The sequence below is a fragment of the Ammodytes marinus genome (assembly GCF_949987685.1).
Source record: "Ammodytes marinus genome assembly, chromosome: 23".
In the NCBI taxonomy this organism is placed as follows: Eukaryota; Metazoa; Chordata; class Actinopteri; order Uranoscopiformes; family Ammodytidae; genus Ammodytes; species Ammodytes marinus.
Genome location: NC_137227.1, coordinates 11,008,322 through 11,028,512, shown reverse-complemented (window position 1 = coordinate 11,028,512; position 20,191 = coordinate 11,008,322). Strand labels below are relative to the sequence as shown.

Sequence of the window (20,191 nt, the reverse complement as noted above, 5' to 3'; positions counted from 1 at the left end):
AGAAAAAAATGAAGAAGCATTACCGCAAGCCATACAAGAAGCAATGCAATGACTGCTCTGCCCAGTGTGAGCACTTAACTTGTCTTGTATGTACATGCAATTGAGGGTGAAAGTCCATTCCCTAATTCTTTGTTCCACTTTTTTGTATTGTGGTGTCAGATGTTAGTATAGTCCCTGTATCTAAATTAGTCCCCAGGCTGATACACGATAGCGCCCATAAAATATTCACTACCAAGCATTGATCCAGTCTCGTCCTCCCCTGTCACTTACATAGACAGAGACGATAGATGAGCCCTCACTGCGAGACCGGACGAGGGAACCTTTGCTGTCAGCGTCATTTGGGGCACGGGGGGCCGTTTGAGCGTGACACCATGCCCCGAGTGCTATCGAACCACGCTGATTGAATGCCCAGACCGGTGGAGAGGTTGTTGTGTGGGTTTTTTTCAGCCTTAAACTAAGAAAAGAAAAACCCTGAAGACAATCTCTGCCATTGACACTCTGTCAGCGGGCACTGTGTTTTCCACCAACACACACACACACACACACACACACACACACACACACACACACACACACACACACACACACACACACACACACACACACTCCAGGACATGTATAGAATTACTTGACTTGTTTCGACTCTAGCCCCTCCACTTAGAAAGATCTTATGCCTCAATTGCTTGAGTACTTCCAGCGCCAGTACTCTATGATCCTCAAGGAAGGTGAAAGAGATTGAATTACACACACCCAGTACACACACACACACACACACACACACACACACACAAACTCTTGCAAAGTGTGGACGATAGGGATCAATTTGATTAGGTGTGGCAGGAAGGTGGTGGATAAATCAGTTTGTGTAAGAGCGTGTGTGTGTGTGTGTGACGTGTGTGTGTGTGTGTGTGTGTGTTATGTTTAAGTATGCCCTAGTCGCGCTCCCTCTTTCTTTCTTGTCTCTCTCTCTGTACATGTGTCCTCTTACTTGGGTGAGCAGATAGGTCACAAAGCTCTTACATCTAGTGACACAGAGAGTGGGGGCTGCTTAAAAAAATAAAGAAATGAGGGATGGAGTGAGAAACAAAATAGAGGTGGAGGGTGTGTGTGTGTGTGTGTGTGTGTGTGTTTTGTTTTTTTGTGTGGCAGAGTGTTCCAAGCGCCCATGTTTTTCCACTGTGAATAATTGAAAGGCTAGGGTGATGAAAAATGCAGAGGCCATCAGAGAAAGCAGTTTGGCTCTGTCCTGCGAGACCTGACCCGAGTTATGGATTAACCACACTTACACGCACACACACACACACACACACACACACACACACACACACCGACACACACACACACACACACACACACACACTCATTCATGCACGAACACATGCATAAAGCTTGCTGAGCTGTGAAATCACAGGTAATAATTGTGCCTTTTTTTGCTCTGTTCCCCTACTCCCTCTTGCTGTCTGTTGATGGCACTTCACTGACCAGGGTCACTTCAGTGTCATTGGAATAGTGCCAATAAGTACAAATCTTCACTTGACTTGGTGTGCACCCGCTCACCAAGTTATCCCATGTGTTAACATAAGGTGCTACTATCCTATCAAATATCAACTCATGCCAACTCTCAAAGAATCTGCTATTTTATCACATGTTGACCCCTTTATCCGTCTGTCTGACTGTTGTGACTGTGTTTGATAGGCTACAGAAATCATTAGCAGTGCTTCATTTAAGGCCAGGCTGGTGTGTTTGCCAAGTATTTGAGTCCACCATATGGTTGCACTTTATCTTGTATTGTCATTCGAGTTCTCTGTATTGCATTCAAATACTATGGAAATGGGATATTGTTGCTGTTCCTTATGTTTCTTCCTTCCTTTCCTGGCAGGTGTCATATTCCATATACATTGTAAAGGCATTTGAGGCTAACTTTTGATTTGTGTTGATATCAGTGCATGACTCAGCTAATTTGAAGATCAGGACTGTTGAATGTGGTTGAAAGATAGTGAGGGGATCTTGAGATTAGATTATTTTGTCACACAACAACGATAACTCACACTCACACCTCTGGTACATCGTCTAGCTATCCAACAAACTGCGGCAGTGAGTCTTGCCAAACTCCGTAGGCGGCCAGAATCTAGAGGGCCAGCGAGCACAGAACATACTGTCTGTCTAATTCACAGATGAGTGCGGCAAGTGCCAAAGCCCATACGCACTTATCTCAGAGTCTTCAGGCAGGTTCAGTATGTTCAAGTGGTGTGTAGTGAGTGCTTTGTACAGGAGCTGATATATCAGCAGCATGTACATTTAAATCTAGCATACAAGGAAATAGGTCGTTTTGAACAATCTCAGAAGCAAAGACATTGCTGAGATAGGTATTTGCCAAGCTGTCAAAGTCCAGAGATGGTGCATATTTATTCGGCTTGTACGGCTCTTTCCACGAAGCCGAACAAAATATTTGTTCACTGACCTTTTCACAGCACTGTCAATCAATGCCACTATCTTGCACCTGAGATCAGATTTTTTTTTTAAAGTGTTGTGAAATGACAGTTGTGACAAGAAGGCAATTTGGGGAATATATTCAGAATGACTCAGCGCTGACTAAGTGATCTCATCCTCAAGAGGGTACATTAAAGTAAAGTTTAATAGAGCCAGAAGAAGCCAGGGAAGTCTTTTTTCTGAAAGGTGAAATGAGTGGGGCCGACTGTATCAAAGACCTCTTCTACAGTTCAACGTGACTAATGTCCGTGGGGCATGATGAGGATTTCAATGATTAATGGGATCTCTTAAGAGTGTGGAAAGGAAATGAGAGAGGGGGTGAGCACACTGAGGAGGATATTATGTCACAGCTGACTTCCTGGGGGGGAGATCTGCCATCAGATGTCGCCCATTTATTTTTCTAATGAAATGAGCAAGTCACTCCTCCCACCATTCTGTACCAAGTCTTTTAGCAATGTCCCAAGAAGTAAGGGGGTAATGATGTGGTTAAATCTATTTAAGAGGAAAAACCTGGGATGACTGCATGTGAGGTTCCAAGAGGAGTGTGAGAAATGATGTAAGTATAGGGACTTTATTTTCCTGGAAGTGTAATAGTTTTAGCATGCAGAATGAAATACAAGCCCCTTAAAGCCCTAATACCTACTGCGATGTTATAGTTTATTTGTAGTCCTACTGGGATGTGACAAGTCAAGTCCAAACAGATGGGGTCTTTCCCTTACCACAGTAAAATGTCCCTCGACAGAGTGTCCAATGAAAAGAGGCAGTCATTCAACCAGTGTTGAGTTGGAGAATTCAGAATAAACTTTAAGCAGTGGACCAGAAATGATGGACAACTTGCTCTGAAATGAAATATATCAGGAACTTGACGATCACTCACAGTGTGGATAAATGGAGTGGACTTGAAACCACACAGACACTTTTTTTTGTGTGAGGTAACCATTGTATCAGGAAACTGTCTGAAACTGCTTGAACACACATGGTTACATCAGCATAACTCCATGCTTACAGTGCCTTGCAAAAGTATTCATACCCCTTGAAATGTTCCACATTTTGTAACGTGACAAAATGTGGAAAATTGCAAGGGGTATGAATACTTTTGCAAGGCTCCTGTACAACGACAATACAAACATGTTGATGGTTAAGCAGGTATTATCTTTGCCATGTTCACTTTCTTGTTACAGCATGTTAGCAGGCTAACACAAGCGAATAAACTCTTATCAATAAGCTAAGACTGATAGTTTTGAAACGTTTCGATTAGATTGGAGAGTTTGGAAAATGTACCTTATTACAATTCATCTTGTAGTGAACATGAATGTCTCTACCAACTTTTATGACAGTCTATCTGATAGTTGTTGAGATACGTCCCTCAAATCCTCAAGAAAAAAATTGTGTTAGGGAATTTTTAAAGTTCATAAGATTTCTTCATTTTGGGACCGGAGATCTCTGTACCAAATTTAACATACTGTACATACATTCAATAGTTTTTGAGATATTTTAGTCAGAACCGAAGTGGTGGAAAAGCCGACCGACTTAAAGACATCTCTACAGACGTACCGCTAGCTTGAACAAAACCTTTCACTGAGTACAAGATAAGGTAGAAAATCCAACCCTATTATGAGAGAGAACATTGATATTGGACAATTCAGCTAAAACCGCTGATTATGCTCAGTAATATTGTTCTGGGTATTATTTGTCCCAGTCGACTCGAGTACATCTCATATCAAGCTAACTTAATCAAGCAGTTATTGCGATAACAGTAACTCTTTGGGGATTACACTTTGAGGATGGCTTGTTAAGGGGCAAATTATACTATAATACGAGTCACCATAGAGAACAATGAATAACTTAATTTGGACTGGGGCGGCTTTGGCTCAGAAGCTATGCCGGTTGTCCGTTAATTGTTGAGGTAGCGTTTCAATTCCCAGCTCCTCCTTACTGTCGTGTGTGTGTGTGTGTGTGTGTGTGTGTGTGTGTGTGTGTGTGTGTGTGTGTGTGTGTGTGTGTGTGTGTGTGTGTGTGTGTGTGTGTGTGTGTGTGTGTGTGTGTGTGTGTGTGTGTGTGTGTGTGTGTGTGTGTGTGTGTGTGTGTGTGTGTGTGTGTGTGTGTGAGACAGATTGGGCGAATGAGTGGACTTACAACTTTTTGGTGAAAGCTGCAATACAAATGCATTTCAAGTGACTCAATTTACAGTTATTTTTGTGTTGTGCACAGCCGAAAGAATTTAGGACAGGCAAGTTAACTTCCACCTTAGTTTTCCAAATAGATGTACACTGGGCAATATGAGGGAAAGTTATAATAAATCACACACAGATGGATGATAGTGTGTGTACTCTTAGTATATACGAGGGTAAGTTGATTAATAGCCAGCCTCCAAAAAACGTATACATATACTTATGCAGTTAGGTGATAGAATATTTTGTTTCGCCTGTGACAATGTCATCAATAAAACCCAATATATTAGAAAGAAACCCAAGATGATTCACCTTCACTCTCCGATCTGCTCTAGCAGCTCCTGTGTCTTCTTTCATTTTATGTGGCCTTCCAACTACATAGTGGGAATTTGCCACTGTGTATTCTTTATAGCCGACTAACCGCGCCACTTATTTTCACTCATTCGTGTGGTTCGTTTTTTGCCCTACATGCGCCTCTTACATTTTTGAGGATGTGCATTCAGTGTCTCTGCGGCCAGACAGCTTCCATTCAAGTGTAAATTGAGCCTTGGCCTTCACCATGTCATTATTTATTTCTGTTTTTGATTTTTTGTTATTAACACCATGCTGAGTTTGGGTCAATGAAAGTTTGAAATATCAAAGGTTTAGCTTGTTATTGATTCCAGTTGCTCGCATTTAGGTCCCAGGATCTGTGATATTTCCCTCCCAGCGTTTGCCCTCGTCTCTTGGGGTGACCGATGTCCTGCTATCCCCTGACATAGATGGATGGAAGACATTTTGTTTCATAGGACACCTAGTGATGCAGCACCAATAAGGAGGGACACTGCTAGAGATATCATTCAATTTCAAGTCAGAATTTCAGCCGGAAGCGAAAGCAAAATGGTGGCATTTTCAAAACACATGCAGCTTGTCATGTGGGATGTAGAGATTTCCCACGACCATTTGTCTTCGCCCTGCCCTTATCGCGCTACATTTAGCTCCTTTATCTACGGTGAAATGGAAAAGCCCAGATCAAATGCCACTGACTTCAGAAATGGACCAGAGGGTGCAGGTATCCTGGAGTTTAAGTTGACATTTTGTGGCATTTTGCACAGCAGTTGTTTTTTCCGACAGCATTCTTCGGACTCAGTGTTAGTGCTTCTGGCACCAGTGTGTTAACTGTGGTGGAATTATATGTAAATGATGAGAATCAATACAAATGTTCAGACACAAAGATTTCTTCTCTTATGCAATGAGAGATGTAGACAGATGTATCTGTCTGCAACAATTTACCATTATTACTACTCAAACCAGTGCAAAAGGTCTTTTCACAAGCCTGAGAGTCTAGGCAGATATTTAACACATACAATTCAGAGTAAAACTATTTTCAAACCCTACAATGCATGTCATCAATCAGTTAATGGTGGACTTGGATTCAGTTCAAGACTGGACTGTCCTTTGTTTTAGCTATTTCTACCTTCAGACCATCCGTACTCTCACACCCTTTACAAGTTGTGGTGAAATGTTGTTTCTTGCTTGTAAAAACACATTTGCTGAACGTTTCAGGAGTCCCTCATATTCAGCATTGGTTTCAATCCTTTAAAACGTTGCTGGGGTTTCCAGACTTTGGTTGAAAAAAAAAATTAAAAAAATGCTCCCTTTCAAGTTTCTTCACAGCACCACTTTGGGAAGCTGCCTCAGTTGTATTCACACACTCTCAAGTGTTATATGACTATTACACGAGTTGTAGCTTTCGAAAGCGAACCTCTTTGACTCATATCCTCATGGGGGCGGCAGTGGCGAAGTGGGTAGGAAGATTGCCTCTGGAGTGCAGGGTCGGAGGTTCGATTCCCCGCCTACCCGCCACATGTCGAAGTGTCCCTGGGCAAGACACTGAACCCCAAATTGCTCCCGATGGTTCAGAAAGCGCCTTGCATGGCAGCTACTGCCATCGGTGTATGAGTGTGTGTATGAATGGGTGAATGTGGTAAGATATGTAAAGCGCTTTGGGGCTGAGAAAATCGGCTAGAAAAGCGCTATATAAGTCAAGTCCATTTACCATATCCAGTCTTTATTCAACCAAAGCAACACAGTTCATTGTGTGTTGTCATATGTCAGTGCACTGAGTGACTTGGGAAAAGCTTCTTTCAACTGTCATTCATCATAATCCTCTTCTGTAATATTGGATTCATATATTTATTATTATTATTATTATATTAACTGTATAGAGGAATACCCAACATGTTATGGGGCTGCTGTGATCTTGAAAGTGAACGTGCAAACGGTAGGCTTAGTTAGGAGCAAACACTTCGAAGGTAAAGACATAGGGCAGATGTTTTTGGAGAGTGTATTTACGTGGAAAGGCCCGTCCCTGAAATCTTCTACATCAAATCTGGCTTTAAGCAGAAATACACTTTGGCAAAATCACTTTTTGTCATAATCAGGGAATATCTCCTCATGTGGCCGCTCCCTGTATGTTTTGTGTGAGCGCTGAAAAGTAATCTGGTGTAAATACACAGCCTAGGCTCTGTAAACTGGTATGTTAACAGAGGGGCCCACCGTAGCCATATCAACATGCCTGTGCCGTGAATCGTGAGAACATCAGTACACAGCTTTCAATACTGTTAATACTCTGAGCCACAATCATAAATCCATATGTAATTGAGTTGAATATATATATCACTTTTTTTTCTCTGAGCGAGAATCATTCCATGATTTGTAATCCGTAACTATCCCAATTAAAACAAAAGGAAGGCTTGCCATCTTACTTTGTGTAATTAACCTAAAGTCTAAAAAAAGTTTCACTTTCTGAATGAATTTTTCATTGATATTCTAATACATGTTCTTTACGCTTCATTCGTTTTTCTCTTCTTTTGCCTCTATTCTTTTGTCATTCCTAACTTTATGATACAGAAAATGACTGACTGTCCCATTTTAAACCTCTCCATCCATCCATCCATCTCTCCCTCTCTGCCCCCAGGATGTTCAGATAGTGAGTACGGATGAGGAGCAGGTCTTCCTGGCTCTACAGGAGTGGTACCAGACGGACACATACAACCTGTACCAGTCCGACCCCCAGGGAGTCTACTACTCCATCGTCCTGGAGAACGTCCGCAGCACCAAGCAGCCTGAAGAGAACGTCCTCATAGACATACTGGAGGTGAGATAAATGTTTTCATCTCATATGTTATTAGTTAGCCCTGCAATCACAGCTGAGTCCAAATCTAAGCAGGATCTAAATTACATTACATTACATGTAATTTTAGCAGACGCTTGTATCCAAAGCGACTTACAACTGGAGCACACATTCATACACCGATAGCAGCAGCTACTACGCAGGATGCAAGCTAACTATCGGGAGCAATTTAGGGGTGAGTGTCTTGCCAAGGGACACTTGGACAAGTGGCGGGGAGACGGGGGATCGAACCACCGACCCTGCAGTCGCGGGTCGACCACCCTACCCACTGAGCTACAGTCCCGCTAAATGTAAGCTCTGTCTCCTTTTCTTCAAAACTGTTTTTATACAAAGAAAGAAACAATGCAATAACAGGAGGAATACATTAGAATAGAGATACAGACATGAACAGAGAGGGGTGTATATACAAATGACATTAAAGAGGTGCTAAGGCATGTGTAGAAGAGTCCTGATGGCTTTCTTATGTGTCAGTCTTTTTTTAGAGTTTTAAAAACTAGGATTTAATGTCACTTTTTAATTGGTGAATATTGGGTTTCTTTTCAGACCATTTATGGATATAGAATGTACTACTATCTCTTCTGAGTCCAGAGCAGCGTGTCATTGTGAAGCACTTCTAAGTGGATGTACCCCTCGTCATGAAAAAGAAACATGTAGTACTGCGTGAAAGGATAAAGCAGGCCAACAAATCCCAATGATTGCCAACAGAACAAATCCCAGTAAAAGTCCAAAACCAACAATGTGTAAATTAGCATCTTTCCTCCCGCGCCTGTGGCACTCAGCCCCAAAGCCATTGGTTTCTGCTTAAATTCAACCTCTAAAAATGTGTTTTTTGTTAAAGGCTCAGTCATTTCCTAAAACAGCACGGCACTGCTGTTTTTAACAAATGCTATTCAAACAAATGGAAAAAGTGAATTCATAGGGGACTATTTCAGTTGCAGATTAATACATATTTGTTTATCTCTTTGTATGTGGCATTGAGTCAAACTAAACTGCAGTGTTTTCATGGTAATTAAGGAACATCCCAAAAGCTAACTCGCTTCTTTGTTAAATATCAACTTTGGCATAAACTTTGAAACATCTCTTTGCTCTGTGTTTGTCTTGTTAGAGACTGTATACTGTGTCACTAGCAGTGCTACATTGAAGCAAAACTGCTTAATCAGTAGCACACGCCTACAGTTTCTCATGAACTGTTAAAAAAAAGAAAGAAAAAGAGAGATGGGGAAGGAAAGTAGTTTGCAAAAGATGTATAACGTATCATGGTAACCAACATCATCAATGCATCCAGGCAGATCCGTTCATTCAGTGCTTGTAAGGGCACGATGGCAGCAGGGTAGCCTTGGGGTCATTTCACCCTTGCCAAGTGTTCATACCTCCCCAGGCTGGATGGCATTCATATATTCCCTTCCGGCTTGTTATGGGTCACTCCGTCACTCTGTGCTTTGTGTTCTCGCAGAGGCCATAATGCAGATTACACTTATAACAGGGGCAGAACCAATAAGAATCCACCCTAATTTTGTCAGCTGCTCCCTCTGTAAAGATTGCACTTGACCTGTATATTAGAACTTTCCAATCCGTTCAAATTTCCACTCCGTTTTTTACTTTTAACAATTCCGGAGAAAAAAGGTTTCTATGTAATCAATGTGTTTATGAAACGTAATGCTATCTCTTGTAACCTTGGATGGAGTTTCTGCTGGAGAGGAAACTTCCTGGAATCCAATAAAAGAACAGGGGATTTTGAGAAAAACAAAACTCGACAGGCTTGTCTTGACTAATTACGGTAGCTAGGAAATGATTGGACAATCTCTATTTTTAGCAAGGGTTTAGCAAAAGGTCAATTAGACAGCAAAGAACACTGATAATTAGTCCAAAAGTATTCAGATACAGGCACAAGTTTCCACCTAAATAGATATGAAATATATACATTAAGCCCCTGATTGCCTTTTTTAACTGAACAAAATCTTGCATTCATTATTATAGCCTCAGGAAACCTGGTCTAAAATAGAAAAAAATCAATATATGATATTAAAGTGGAGTGTCTCAATACGCTTTTACAAAAATCTGATCGAAACTAAATGTTCATAAATATAATAAAACGTACTTAAATAAATGCTTTTTTACTGTCTAGACCGTTTGAAAGGACCCTTATCAAATGGTCTGCATGGCAACAGTCATTGTTTTTAAGGAACATTCGGACTGAAAATTGCCTTGATTGGTTCAACAATACTTATTGTGTCATAAGAACCAGGGCATAGCCCGCCTCGTGTAAACCAAGTTTCTGTAAAGGTCATCAAACTTAAATGAAAATATCTTTTCATTTGGTTCAATAGATAGGTCTTATTTTTTTATGCTTACTGTCATGCAGCCAACTCAGCAAATGACACACAGGGGCTTTAAGAGATGTGTTTAAGGAGTCAGGTGTTGTGGTGTCTCAGCCTGAATCTGTTAGCCTTGCCTTCATTTCATTGTCTATGTTCTATGTCTAGTAGTGGAGTTACTGTTCAGCTCTGTGCTTGACTATAGGTCTCTAGATAAATGGAAGGGGAGGACATGTAACAAGTAGAGGGGGGTAAGGAGAAGAAAAGAGGTGTTGGACCATGGAGGCACTCACTGCAGAACTCATTTCCTTCACCTCCTCCCTCATCCCTCTCTCGCCCCGGGTTGCACTCTCATCACAGGCTAGAGAGAGAGAGAGAGATAGAGAGAGAGAGAGAGAGAGAGAGAGAGAGAAAGAGAGAGAGAGAGAGCCAACAACAAACAAGGGATACGTCAAGACTAGCGGAAGAAAGATCAAAAAACTAAAGAGAAAGATGATGAAATGAATTGCAGGCAGAAAGGGGAAGAGACCCCACAAGTCCAGAGAGAATACAAGCAGGCTGATGCACTTTGATTTTAAATGATTACCATGTTTTGCTCTATAAATACCAGCGCTAAATAATGGATAGAGAAGGGAGCTGGGGGGGGGGGGGGGACTGCAGATGGAGACATGTCTTGACAATGTGTCTGGCTCTGTTGTCTTCATCATCGTCTCACTGTTTTTATAATGTTTTCGACTATCAAACTTGCAGCTGCGAAATAAAACACGCAGTATGGATTGATTTCAGTGAATCAAACTTTTATAGCCCTGTATTTGTCCGTGTCAGTGGTTTTCCTTTAGCACGCATTGGTTTCAACCACTGCTGACAGTTAAAGTACATGTTCTCTTTATGGTCTGCTTTAATATTATAATGTAACTGTATAGTCGCGGGTACATTTACAATCCCAGTTGTTTTTTTTATCTTTGGACCCCAAATAAGAATTCTTCCCCGGGCCTAACTTTTTACCACATTGGCCCATATTCTGTCCCCATGTTGGGAAAATAACGATTTCAGGACCCAGTTGCTGGATTAAAAGGGAGACTATCAAACGTTTTGAGAGATGGAATAACACATTCTTCTGTTTACAATTGGAAAGCTAAATTCATAAGCTATTAAAAAAAAGCACCCTAGTTAACTTCAATACAGCCTGATTTGGTCTGGGTCTGACCTATGTTTTAGCATCAAGCGCGATGCCGTGATTTCCATATGTGGCCACAGTGGGCGCTGTTTTGCAAAAAGTGAAATAGGCTCTCTTTGAATGAGCAGCTTAGATATTTATTTCCAAATGTAACCAAAGCTGTTGTAAATCCACCTCGTTGTTTCCCAGGTACGTGGAATCAAAGGAGTCTTCTTGGCCAATCAGAAGATAGACGGCAAAGTGACGACTCTCATTACCTACAACAAAGGACGAGACTGGGAATCCTTGGCCCCGCCTGCCACCGACATGAATGGCAAAACCATCACCTGCAAAGCGGTAAGCAAAGATCCCGCCCCTTTTCCCTTTATTTTTTTGGCCTTTGTTACCTTTAAATGCTGCATGTGGGAACTCAATAGAGCCATGATGTGATACATAACTGCCGTTAGTTAGCAGCTTAAAAGTGAATATTACTGAAACACAGCGTGTCCGTACCAGTAACAACAAATAGTCAACTTTCAATAGGGCGAAGCATTAATAATAAACGTGTATGTTAATATCCTGTGTGAGGGGGGGGGGGGGGGGGGGGCATTATACCTTAGAACGGTACGGAATGGAAAATAAAAACGGTCTGAAACCTCGACTTTTGCAAACCGCGCTATCCCTTGAAACCCCATGCCAAAATCCACACACAGCTGTGCAGAAGCAATCTTCTAGCCCCAACCATCAGTCAACATTGGGACCTGTCTACCCAGGTTGCCCACCGTGCGGACGAATGGTTAGAGAATGAAGGATGAGTGTTGCGCTTTGAGGAATGTGTGGGAGATGCCTGCCCATCTCATCCATTCATCTTGTCAAAGCTGCTGTAGGCATTGTCTAGACGGCACAGGGTAAACGGGTGGGCCACTGTCTGATATCCATACATCACACCTCACAGGAAGATGCTCTGTAGACGGAGAGATTTGTATCCTTTATTTAAAAGCATGACTTCAATCAGCTGAGGGATTTTGAAGGGCGACACACAGACATCAGCTGCAGACTTGCTTACCACAGCTGAAACACACACATGGCTGTTTGCACTGTTTTTAAGGTTCTAATAGAAAAAATATGCTTATATGTTGTTTATTGTCTGGTTTATGAAACATGTTCTTCTTTAAAAAATGACCTGTGCATATTATTTTCTCAATACACAAAAAATGTTGTAATAAAAAGAAAGAAAGATTTCAACTCTGGCTTTATCCAACATGTATGCAAAATGAGTTAGATGCTGTAACATGTGCATAAACAAATCAAACATTTCTGAAAAAATTAGGAGCAATTCATATGTTCCAAAAAGCAAATACAAGCAGACATGATGTGCACTGTCATGGATGACCTAATCCAATTATCTTTTTATTGAATTGCCGTTGTGTTGAATAACAGACATGGAACAATCTTAATCTAAGACTTCATGGCATGCTCTGGAAAATGAACCACGGTGATGTAATATAACTGATATCAATAGGGAGAGCCCATTGTAAACGAGGCCAAAAGAAATGGGCTTGGTCAGTTATCAGCGTCTTAATTAAATGTAAGTGCAGGATCGGACAAAAATGCTTGGAATTCTGCCGCTGCAAACAGGATCGTATTTCAGACCTAATACAATTGTCCTATCACAAATGTCATCACGACTGTGCTTCCCTGATGAATTGTATTAAAAGACTTTCTGCTGGTAAACACAAATTAGACCTTTTGTGGTTTCAAAGCACCAAACCAAGAGCATATCTATCTATCTAATGTAATGTAATGTAATGTAATATCTGCCTCATGACATATATTTGCATAGCTGGAAGTCCGGTCTCATTGGCAATGAATTAGCTTCAGTTACACATCCTTTCCCCATGTTAAACAGCCCTGAATCCCCATACCCAGCTGTATTTGCTGAACGATTATCAGGTATCTGTGTTTTAATACTAAATTAAACATGACTGAGTGTGCCTTCCGTTTTACTGAAGTCATATGCTAAGCTATTTTATTGTATGAAAGCCTGTTAGTCCACTTTGAAATAAGCTTATTAGATGGTGAATCAGTTTTCTATGTAGTGGGAGTATTCAAATTCAATTATGTTCACATGTGTCTGTTCTGTAGCCGGACTGTAATCTCCACCTCCACCTGCGCTGGGCGGACAACCCCTACGTGTCCGGAACTGTCCACACCAAAGACTCTGCTCCTGGTCTCATCATGGGTGCTGGTGAGTCTCAAGAACAAAAAATAAATAAAAGAAGGCTTTTTGTTCCTTTATGAATGTCTTGACTGCCTGTGACTGTGTCTGACCTTCTCTGTCAACCCACCTATCATTTGTGAATCTTTTTAGTTAAAGGTGGATTCAACAATTCTGGAGAAAAACTTGTTGTCCAAAAAAATATTTGGGTCAAAAACAATGAGGAACTCCACAAGATCTGCTGGCTGTGTGCGCTGAAAAAAGTGTTAATACACAACCTAGGCTCTGTAAACGTACATGTTGCTAGCTACGATGGGCCCCCTTTGTTTACACACCAGTTTACAGAGCCTTGGCTGTGTATTAACACCAGATTTTTATTTCAGGGTGCACACAGTATGGACAGGTAGTGGTAGCTGTGCCAGGGGTTGTGAGGAGATATTCACTAAAAGCGATCTTGAAAACCAGCGTTCTTCACAAGCGCTGACCCCACCTTTAAGTCAGAGTTCTACATGTACAGCAGAAGCAGTTTTTTCACAGAGGCAACTGAGCAGTTGCCTTCAGGTACAAAAGCTATGTTTTTCTGCTCAGAAAAAAAGAAAATCATACTGTTGACTCAAACCCTAGCAAAAAGCTTATATTAATGCCAGCATCACCTTGAAGATGCAGTTGAGGAAAACAAGTATGAGTAAGAGTTGCAACATACCGCTAAGCTGAATGTTGAAAGTCAGCATCTCTTTGAAAATAGCAACTCCACTGATAGTACTGTAAGAGACATCTCTTATCTTTTATGTTTAGTGAAATACTTGAATGGAGCTGTCACATACAACCAATTGGAAGAAATAACTAAACATGTGTCATATCTTAAAGGGTTTAAACAAAACTGCTGTTTCCGTGAACGTTGCTTTCTTCATGCCAATAGCGAACTGCTAAAATTCTGACAAAAACAGTGTTGCAAAGTTGTTAAAAAAACTATCTTGTCTGTCTCAAGGGATACTACAAATAATACCTTTTATCACTTGAAGTGTCAGCAAAACAAATACAAATGCACATGTCACGTGATCATACAAGGGCCATTTCTATCTTTTTTTTATTTTTAAACTTGTTGTCTTAAGCCCCAACTGTAAATGACTCAAGTGAAATCACTTGAGGATGTTTATCATACTTTGCAGCATGCTTGATACAACTTTATTCATACTGTGTATAGACAGTCGGTGGTTTTCCCCAAATATGATCCACATTAGCATCTCAGAAAGTCATACGGTTTAAAAAACAGATGAGGAGTTGCATTCTGGTTTCATAATATTTTTATTATTTATTATTTGTTCATTATAAGTGACAGACATGATCATCTTCATTGTGTTAACTGAAGAGATGTCAAATAGCATTTCTTTAAAAAACTAAATCCATCTATATCTAGATACAATGTAAGAGAGGGACTAGGGACTGAAAATGCTTTAGGTGGCAGTATATTAGTGGTTTGTTTTCGTCTGCAGCCTCTATAGTAACACTCCATTATATGCAAACAGTCCATTAGGCTAAGTTAAAAAGTGCCACTACTCTAGAGACAAGCCTCCATTTACCCTGGGAAGAGCTTTGACGCACAGTTTCCTTCCTGCTCGTGCAGGGCTAGAGTATGAAAGCACATTGCTTTATGCCTGAGCACTCCAACACACAGAGGAGTCCACTGAACCGCCAGCAATTTCCCTTACTGAATACTTCACCTTGTTTGTTTGTGTGCGGGCACTCCTGACACAGAGAGAGAGAGAGAGAGAGAGAGAGAGAGAGAGAGAGAGAGAGAGAGAGAGAAACAATAAATAAAAAACTGCCTGTGTCTGTTTATGGAATACTTAAAATAGGCTATCTGGGCCATGCCTTGTGATATGGAAACCCATTTCTGCCAGAAACAGTTTAACAGAAAGAGAAAATATAACGTTTCAGAAATAAAAAAATATATATATGGTAAGCTGAATTTGATGGATATTTAGTTAAAACTATAAGGTACAAAGTCAATGCATGACTTTTTAAACAGGCGTCAAGTTTAATTTACTTAGAAGGGAAGAGAAATATAACCATGATGACATAATTATGTTGTTATTTACAATGTTCAAGTTTTTGAACACTTAGACCCTACTGTTTCATCATTTTGTCGAAGAAACATTTCTAAGACTTAGTAACCCATTATGTACAACACTGTTTATTTGTTGTTGAATAGAATTACAGACCACACCCAAACTGATTTTGATTAGACAAGGCAAACTCTTCTTTTGTTTTTTAAGTTTATGGAAATTTCCAAGGCCTGTTATTCCCATTTGATAAAGTGTTAAAAAGTCAAAGCAATTATATTTTTCTAAGTGGGGAAATCCTGGACCGGTGACTAGCTCAGTTATACACGATATAGTGTCCTCACATCTGCTCTCTCTCTGTTCTCCCCTCTCTCTCTCTCTCTCTCTCTCTCTCTCTCTCTCTCTCTCTCTCTCTCTCTCTCTCTCTCTCTCTCTCTCTCTCTGTTCTCCCCTCTCTCTTTAAATGTGTTGTTGTTGCACGCCTCCTATCAGCCTCACTGCCTGATGAAATTTTCAATTCCCCATTTTCCCTCCAGGCAACCTTGGCTCCAAGCTAGTGGAGTATAAGGAAGAGATGTACATCACTTCAGACTGCGGGAAGACGTGGAGACAAGTAATGCACTCACACAAACACACACACACGCGCACACACACACACACACACACACACACACACACACACACACACACACACACACACACACACGCACACACACACACACACACACTCACACTCTCTCTCTCTCTCTCTCTCTCTCTCACACACACACACACACACACTTTGCTGCTCCCCTCCCAAACTTCTCTTCACTTTCCCTCTCCTATCAGAGAGGTTACATAATATAAGAAGATACAAAATCCAATTTAATATCTGTCTCTATTTTTACTCCAAAAGTCTACATACAACGGTGAATGGCTCTGACAGTTTTGGATTGTATTTTTTCCAGCACACCTTAAAAAATGTGTTGAAAATGAAAAAACAACTTTTTACTATTATTTCTTTGAAGGTTTTCGAGGAGGAGCATCATATCCTGTACCTGGACCACGGCGGGGTCATTGTTGCCATCAAGGACACCTCCATCCCCCTCAAGATACTCAAGTAAGATTACTGTTAGGCCACCGTATCCATAGCAATCCTTACGGCGCCAACACATTAAAGCTATAGTGCGTATCTTCTGTCACCCCCCATGAGGAATTCTGAGTTATTACAGCAACACTGTATGCATATTTACATGAGGGAATACTGTGGTGATCACGCATGGATGTTATACCTTCTGCCGTACGTCCAGGTTTTTTCTTAGCAGTAGAATCAACAACTGAAACATTTCTTAGGTTCTTCTTGGGATTTTTCTGAGCTCCTGCGCCAGTGTCAGTGGGGTGACACCAGTTTGCAAAACGCTGCCATACTGAGAAATACAGAGAGAGAGTTGTGTGGAGCTGATAGATTTCTCCTTATAGGGGTCAGTGAGTGATATAAAACATTTGGAATTGACAATTAAGACAGAGGTCCTAATCAAAAAGGTTGAAGTGTTGGTACTGCCTTCAAACAAAAGCTCCACATCAAGACCCATTCTATATCTTTTGAGGGCAGAGGGAAAAGATCAGTCAGTTCCCCAATACAGCACTCTCTCTCCCCTGCAGCTCTCACAGACAATTTCAAGCTCAGCAAGATGTTATCTGGTTGACCTTTAATAAATAAGGATGAAATAATGAGAAGCCATAGATAAGAGGCTAGTCAGAAAAAAGGCATTTATCGCGGATCTAAATCAAATTACCTTTTTAGAGGAGTCCTCATCTGTCTCTCTGTGAAAAGACCCAGGGTTGTCCTTCACTTTTCCCCCCCTCCCTCACTCCTCATGCCGAATCAATAAACCCAAGGCTCCGGCACTGTGGATGAAAAAATATCTAGCAAAAGAGCCATCGAGAGCCATGTACACGGGAGAATGTGTTTTAAAGGTGCACTGTGTGACTTTGGTCGTGTCAGAGAAGTGAACATTTTCGAAAGTATATTCTCGTAACTGAATAAACAAACTTTCCCTCACAGGAAAATTGGATCCCTGGAACAATCGTATGAAGTTAGAAAGTGACCTTTAAAGTTACTGTTTCACTGTTGTTATTTACAGTAGCAGGGCATATGCTAGTCCTAATGTTTGGTTCCAGGTGCCTCAAAATAACCTAGATTTAATTTATGATGATAAGAATTATTCAATACTAAGAATCACATGGAGAAATAAACATGCTTTGTGAACTAACTTCAGGCTCTGCAAATGTAAACAACAAACCCATTTCCCCGTAAACTGCATAGTGTACCTTTAAGTCAGAACTTAGTAGGAGTAAAAATGGTCACAATTTATACCACTTGGTGAAGACAAAATGGCCGTAATATTATCAGCTCATTGGTTGCTGAGATATTCCGGCTATCAAAACTCTCCCTGGCCTGGGTTCTGTCCTAGTGCCAAAAAACTCTCCTCTTACTGGAGTTTCATGCGCCCAATAATTGTCTCCTTCCCCGACTGCTCTGTAGTACGGAACAGTGTTATGCGTGACAGCAACACATTTCAGCTGTTCAGATTTGAAAAGTCATTGTTCTCGAGCCAAAAAACTAATGATGGAGCGGCAATGTTATTCCAGTATTTTGCACACTAATTCATTGCTTCTTCACTACATATCTTTTGTTAGGCGCCTGCTCTAATTAGCTGAATTACTCGCCTCTGTTGTATAACTGCAACTTCATTGTTGTGCCGGCATTCTTGTTGTTTTTTTTCGAAAATAGACTTTTGTGGTAGGGGGATACTCAAGTAATGTCAGTGTTTGTAATCAATAAAAGATCATCGGTAGCCATTTTAAAGTTGTATTAATACAAAGACATGCATCACTAAAGTGCATCGAATGATGTGATACGGTCCTGACAATAGGTCATAATTTTTCACCTGATCTTTGGACCTTGTTTTGGGGCATATTCTTATTCTTAAATTAATTGATGTACTCTGACATAAACAGCAATATTGTAAGCTTTTTTACCCCCCACTGTGGCCATGATTCTTAACAATACTCTAGTTACTATTTGTAGATAACAATCATTGGAATTACAGTATATGCTAACATTGTTTTTGTCACTGGACGTAACTAGGGTTATTCAGAAATGTCTAACTACTGTTCTTGCCTGCAGTGGCATAGACTTGTGATCCCCAACATGTGTATCACTGATGTAGCATTGCAGTTGTGTGGGTGTGGTGACACCAGTATAACAAACCTACCTGTGATCATGGTTGCAGTCAAAGTTTCAACGGACCTACTTTACTTTTGAACCCATAGAAGTAAAGGCAGCACTGTATTTTTTTTTGCTGAGTTCTACTCTGCAAGGATATACTATTTTAATGAGAGTGTTTGGCCTGATTTAACCTCCCGGGAAGAGTTAAGCAGAGCTGACAGAAAAAGGGTGAGAAGGAAAGAGAAATACTGCAACAGACAGCTGTAGCAAGAGAGCAGGTTAAAGAAGACTCAGTACTTGTCTCTATTAAGAATCCTCCTAAAATGCTGCTTCGCCAAGTCTTCCTGAAAACAAGATTGGTTCCCAAACTCCCCAGTGCCTTTTTTTGACTCTGAAATAATTATCACCCGTGTTCCCTATGTGGAGGGCTAGGATATCTACTACTGTCTATATCTTCACGGCCACTTCAAAGCATCTAGACTTTTGAAAGTGACAAGTGTGCACATTCGCACACACACACACACACACACACACACACACACACACACACACACACACACACACACACATGAATCCTTTCAGATAATTCCCCTTGCTCCTCTCGTGGGCTCACTAAAACGCAAAAGGATTTATTTTTCCACTTGGTAACACACACACACACACACACACACACACAATACATTCATACCAGTTAATTATGAAAAGCTAGCAGGCTGAGAAATGAGATGGCAACCTAACACTTGTTATGTCCATTTATGATTTATGGTTAGTTTAATGTAGAGTGAGTCTTGTTTAAGGTCCTCCTCATAGCACCAAAGGGGACGGAGTAAAGGCTGAACGGTGGCAGGATGGAGCTTAATTATAAATTTGCTTCGCTAATCTATTTGATGACAGGGTTATCACTGCATCCATTTCTAATATTTCCTTAGGTATTAGTGATAGGAAATGAGATATGCAGTCATTGGGTGGGTGACTGAGGATGTCTAGATGATGCCTTATGGATCAAACGGACTGTTTAGTGCCTTGCTAAAGGGCAGCTTATCAGCAGTCACTCATAAAGGAGGGTGCTACTAATTGTGTCAAGAGATTTCCCATCTCTATACACCTGGCCAATTGCTGCATTCATTTTTTTGAAAAAGATACAAAATTGTTGGAACCAGCAACCCCCCCCCCCTCATTTTGACCTCTTGTTTGAGACGCTGTTAGACAATCTCCCAGCATGCACTCTGCGTGAAGCGTATACTCAAGCCTTCACCATAGCAACAGGGACTTTAGCAGCTTTGTATATCCATTCTGTTTCCTTGTAACTGTGCTTGTTTACCTGCTGATCATCACACCGTGGTGCCTTGTTAGCACATCATTAGCACACACAGCCTGCAGTGTCTATAGCCA

At 40.9% G+C, this 20,191-nt stretch overlaps 1 protein-coding gene across 8 annotated transcripts in view; it reads left to right on the top strand.

The window, feature by feature from the left end:
- The window catches only part of sorcs2 (sortilin-related VPS10 domain containing receptor 2), a 272,090-nt gene that overhangs the window by 234,664 nt on the left and 17,235 nt on the right, over positions 1–20,191 (top strand). For all 8 annotated transcript variants that reach the window (XM_080052181.1, XM_080052180.1, XM_080052177.1 and 5 more), the window contains exons 9-13: positions 7,621–7,800; positions 11,518–11,664; positions 13,453–13,555; positions 16,125–16,201; positions 16,596–16,687. In XM_080052181.1, coding sequence (XP_079908307.1) covers positions 7,621–7,800; positions 11,518–11,664; positions 13,453–13,555; positions 16,125–16,201; positions 16,596–16,687 — 599 coding nt within the window. The remainder of the gene's footprint in view (positions 1–7,620; positions 7,801–11,517; positions 11,665–13,452; positions 13,556–16,124; positions 16,202–16,595; positions 16,688–20,191) is intronic.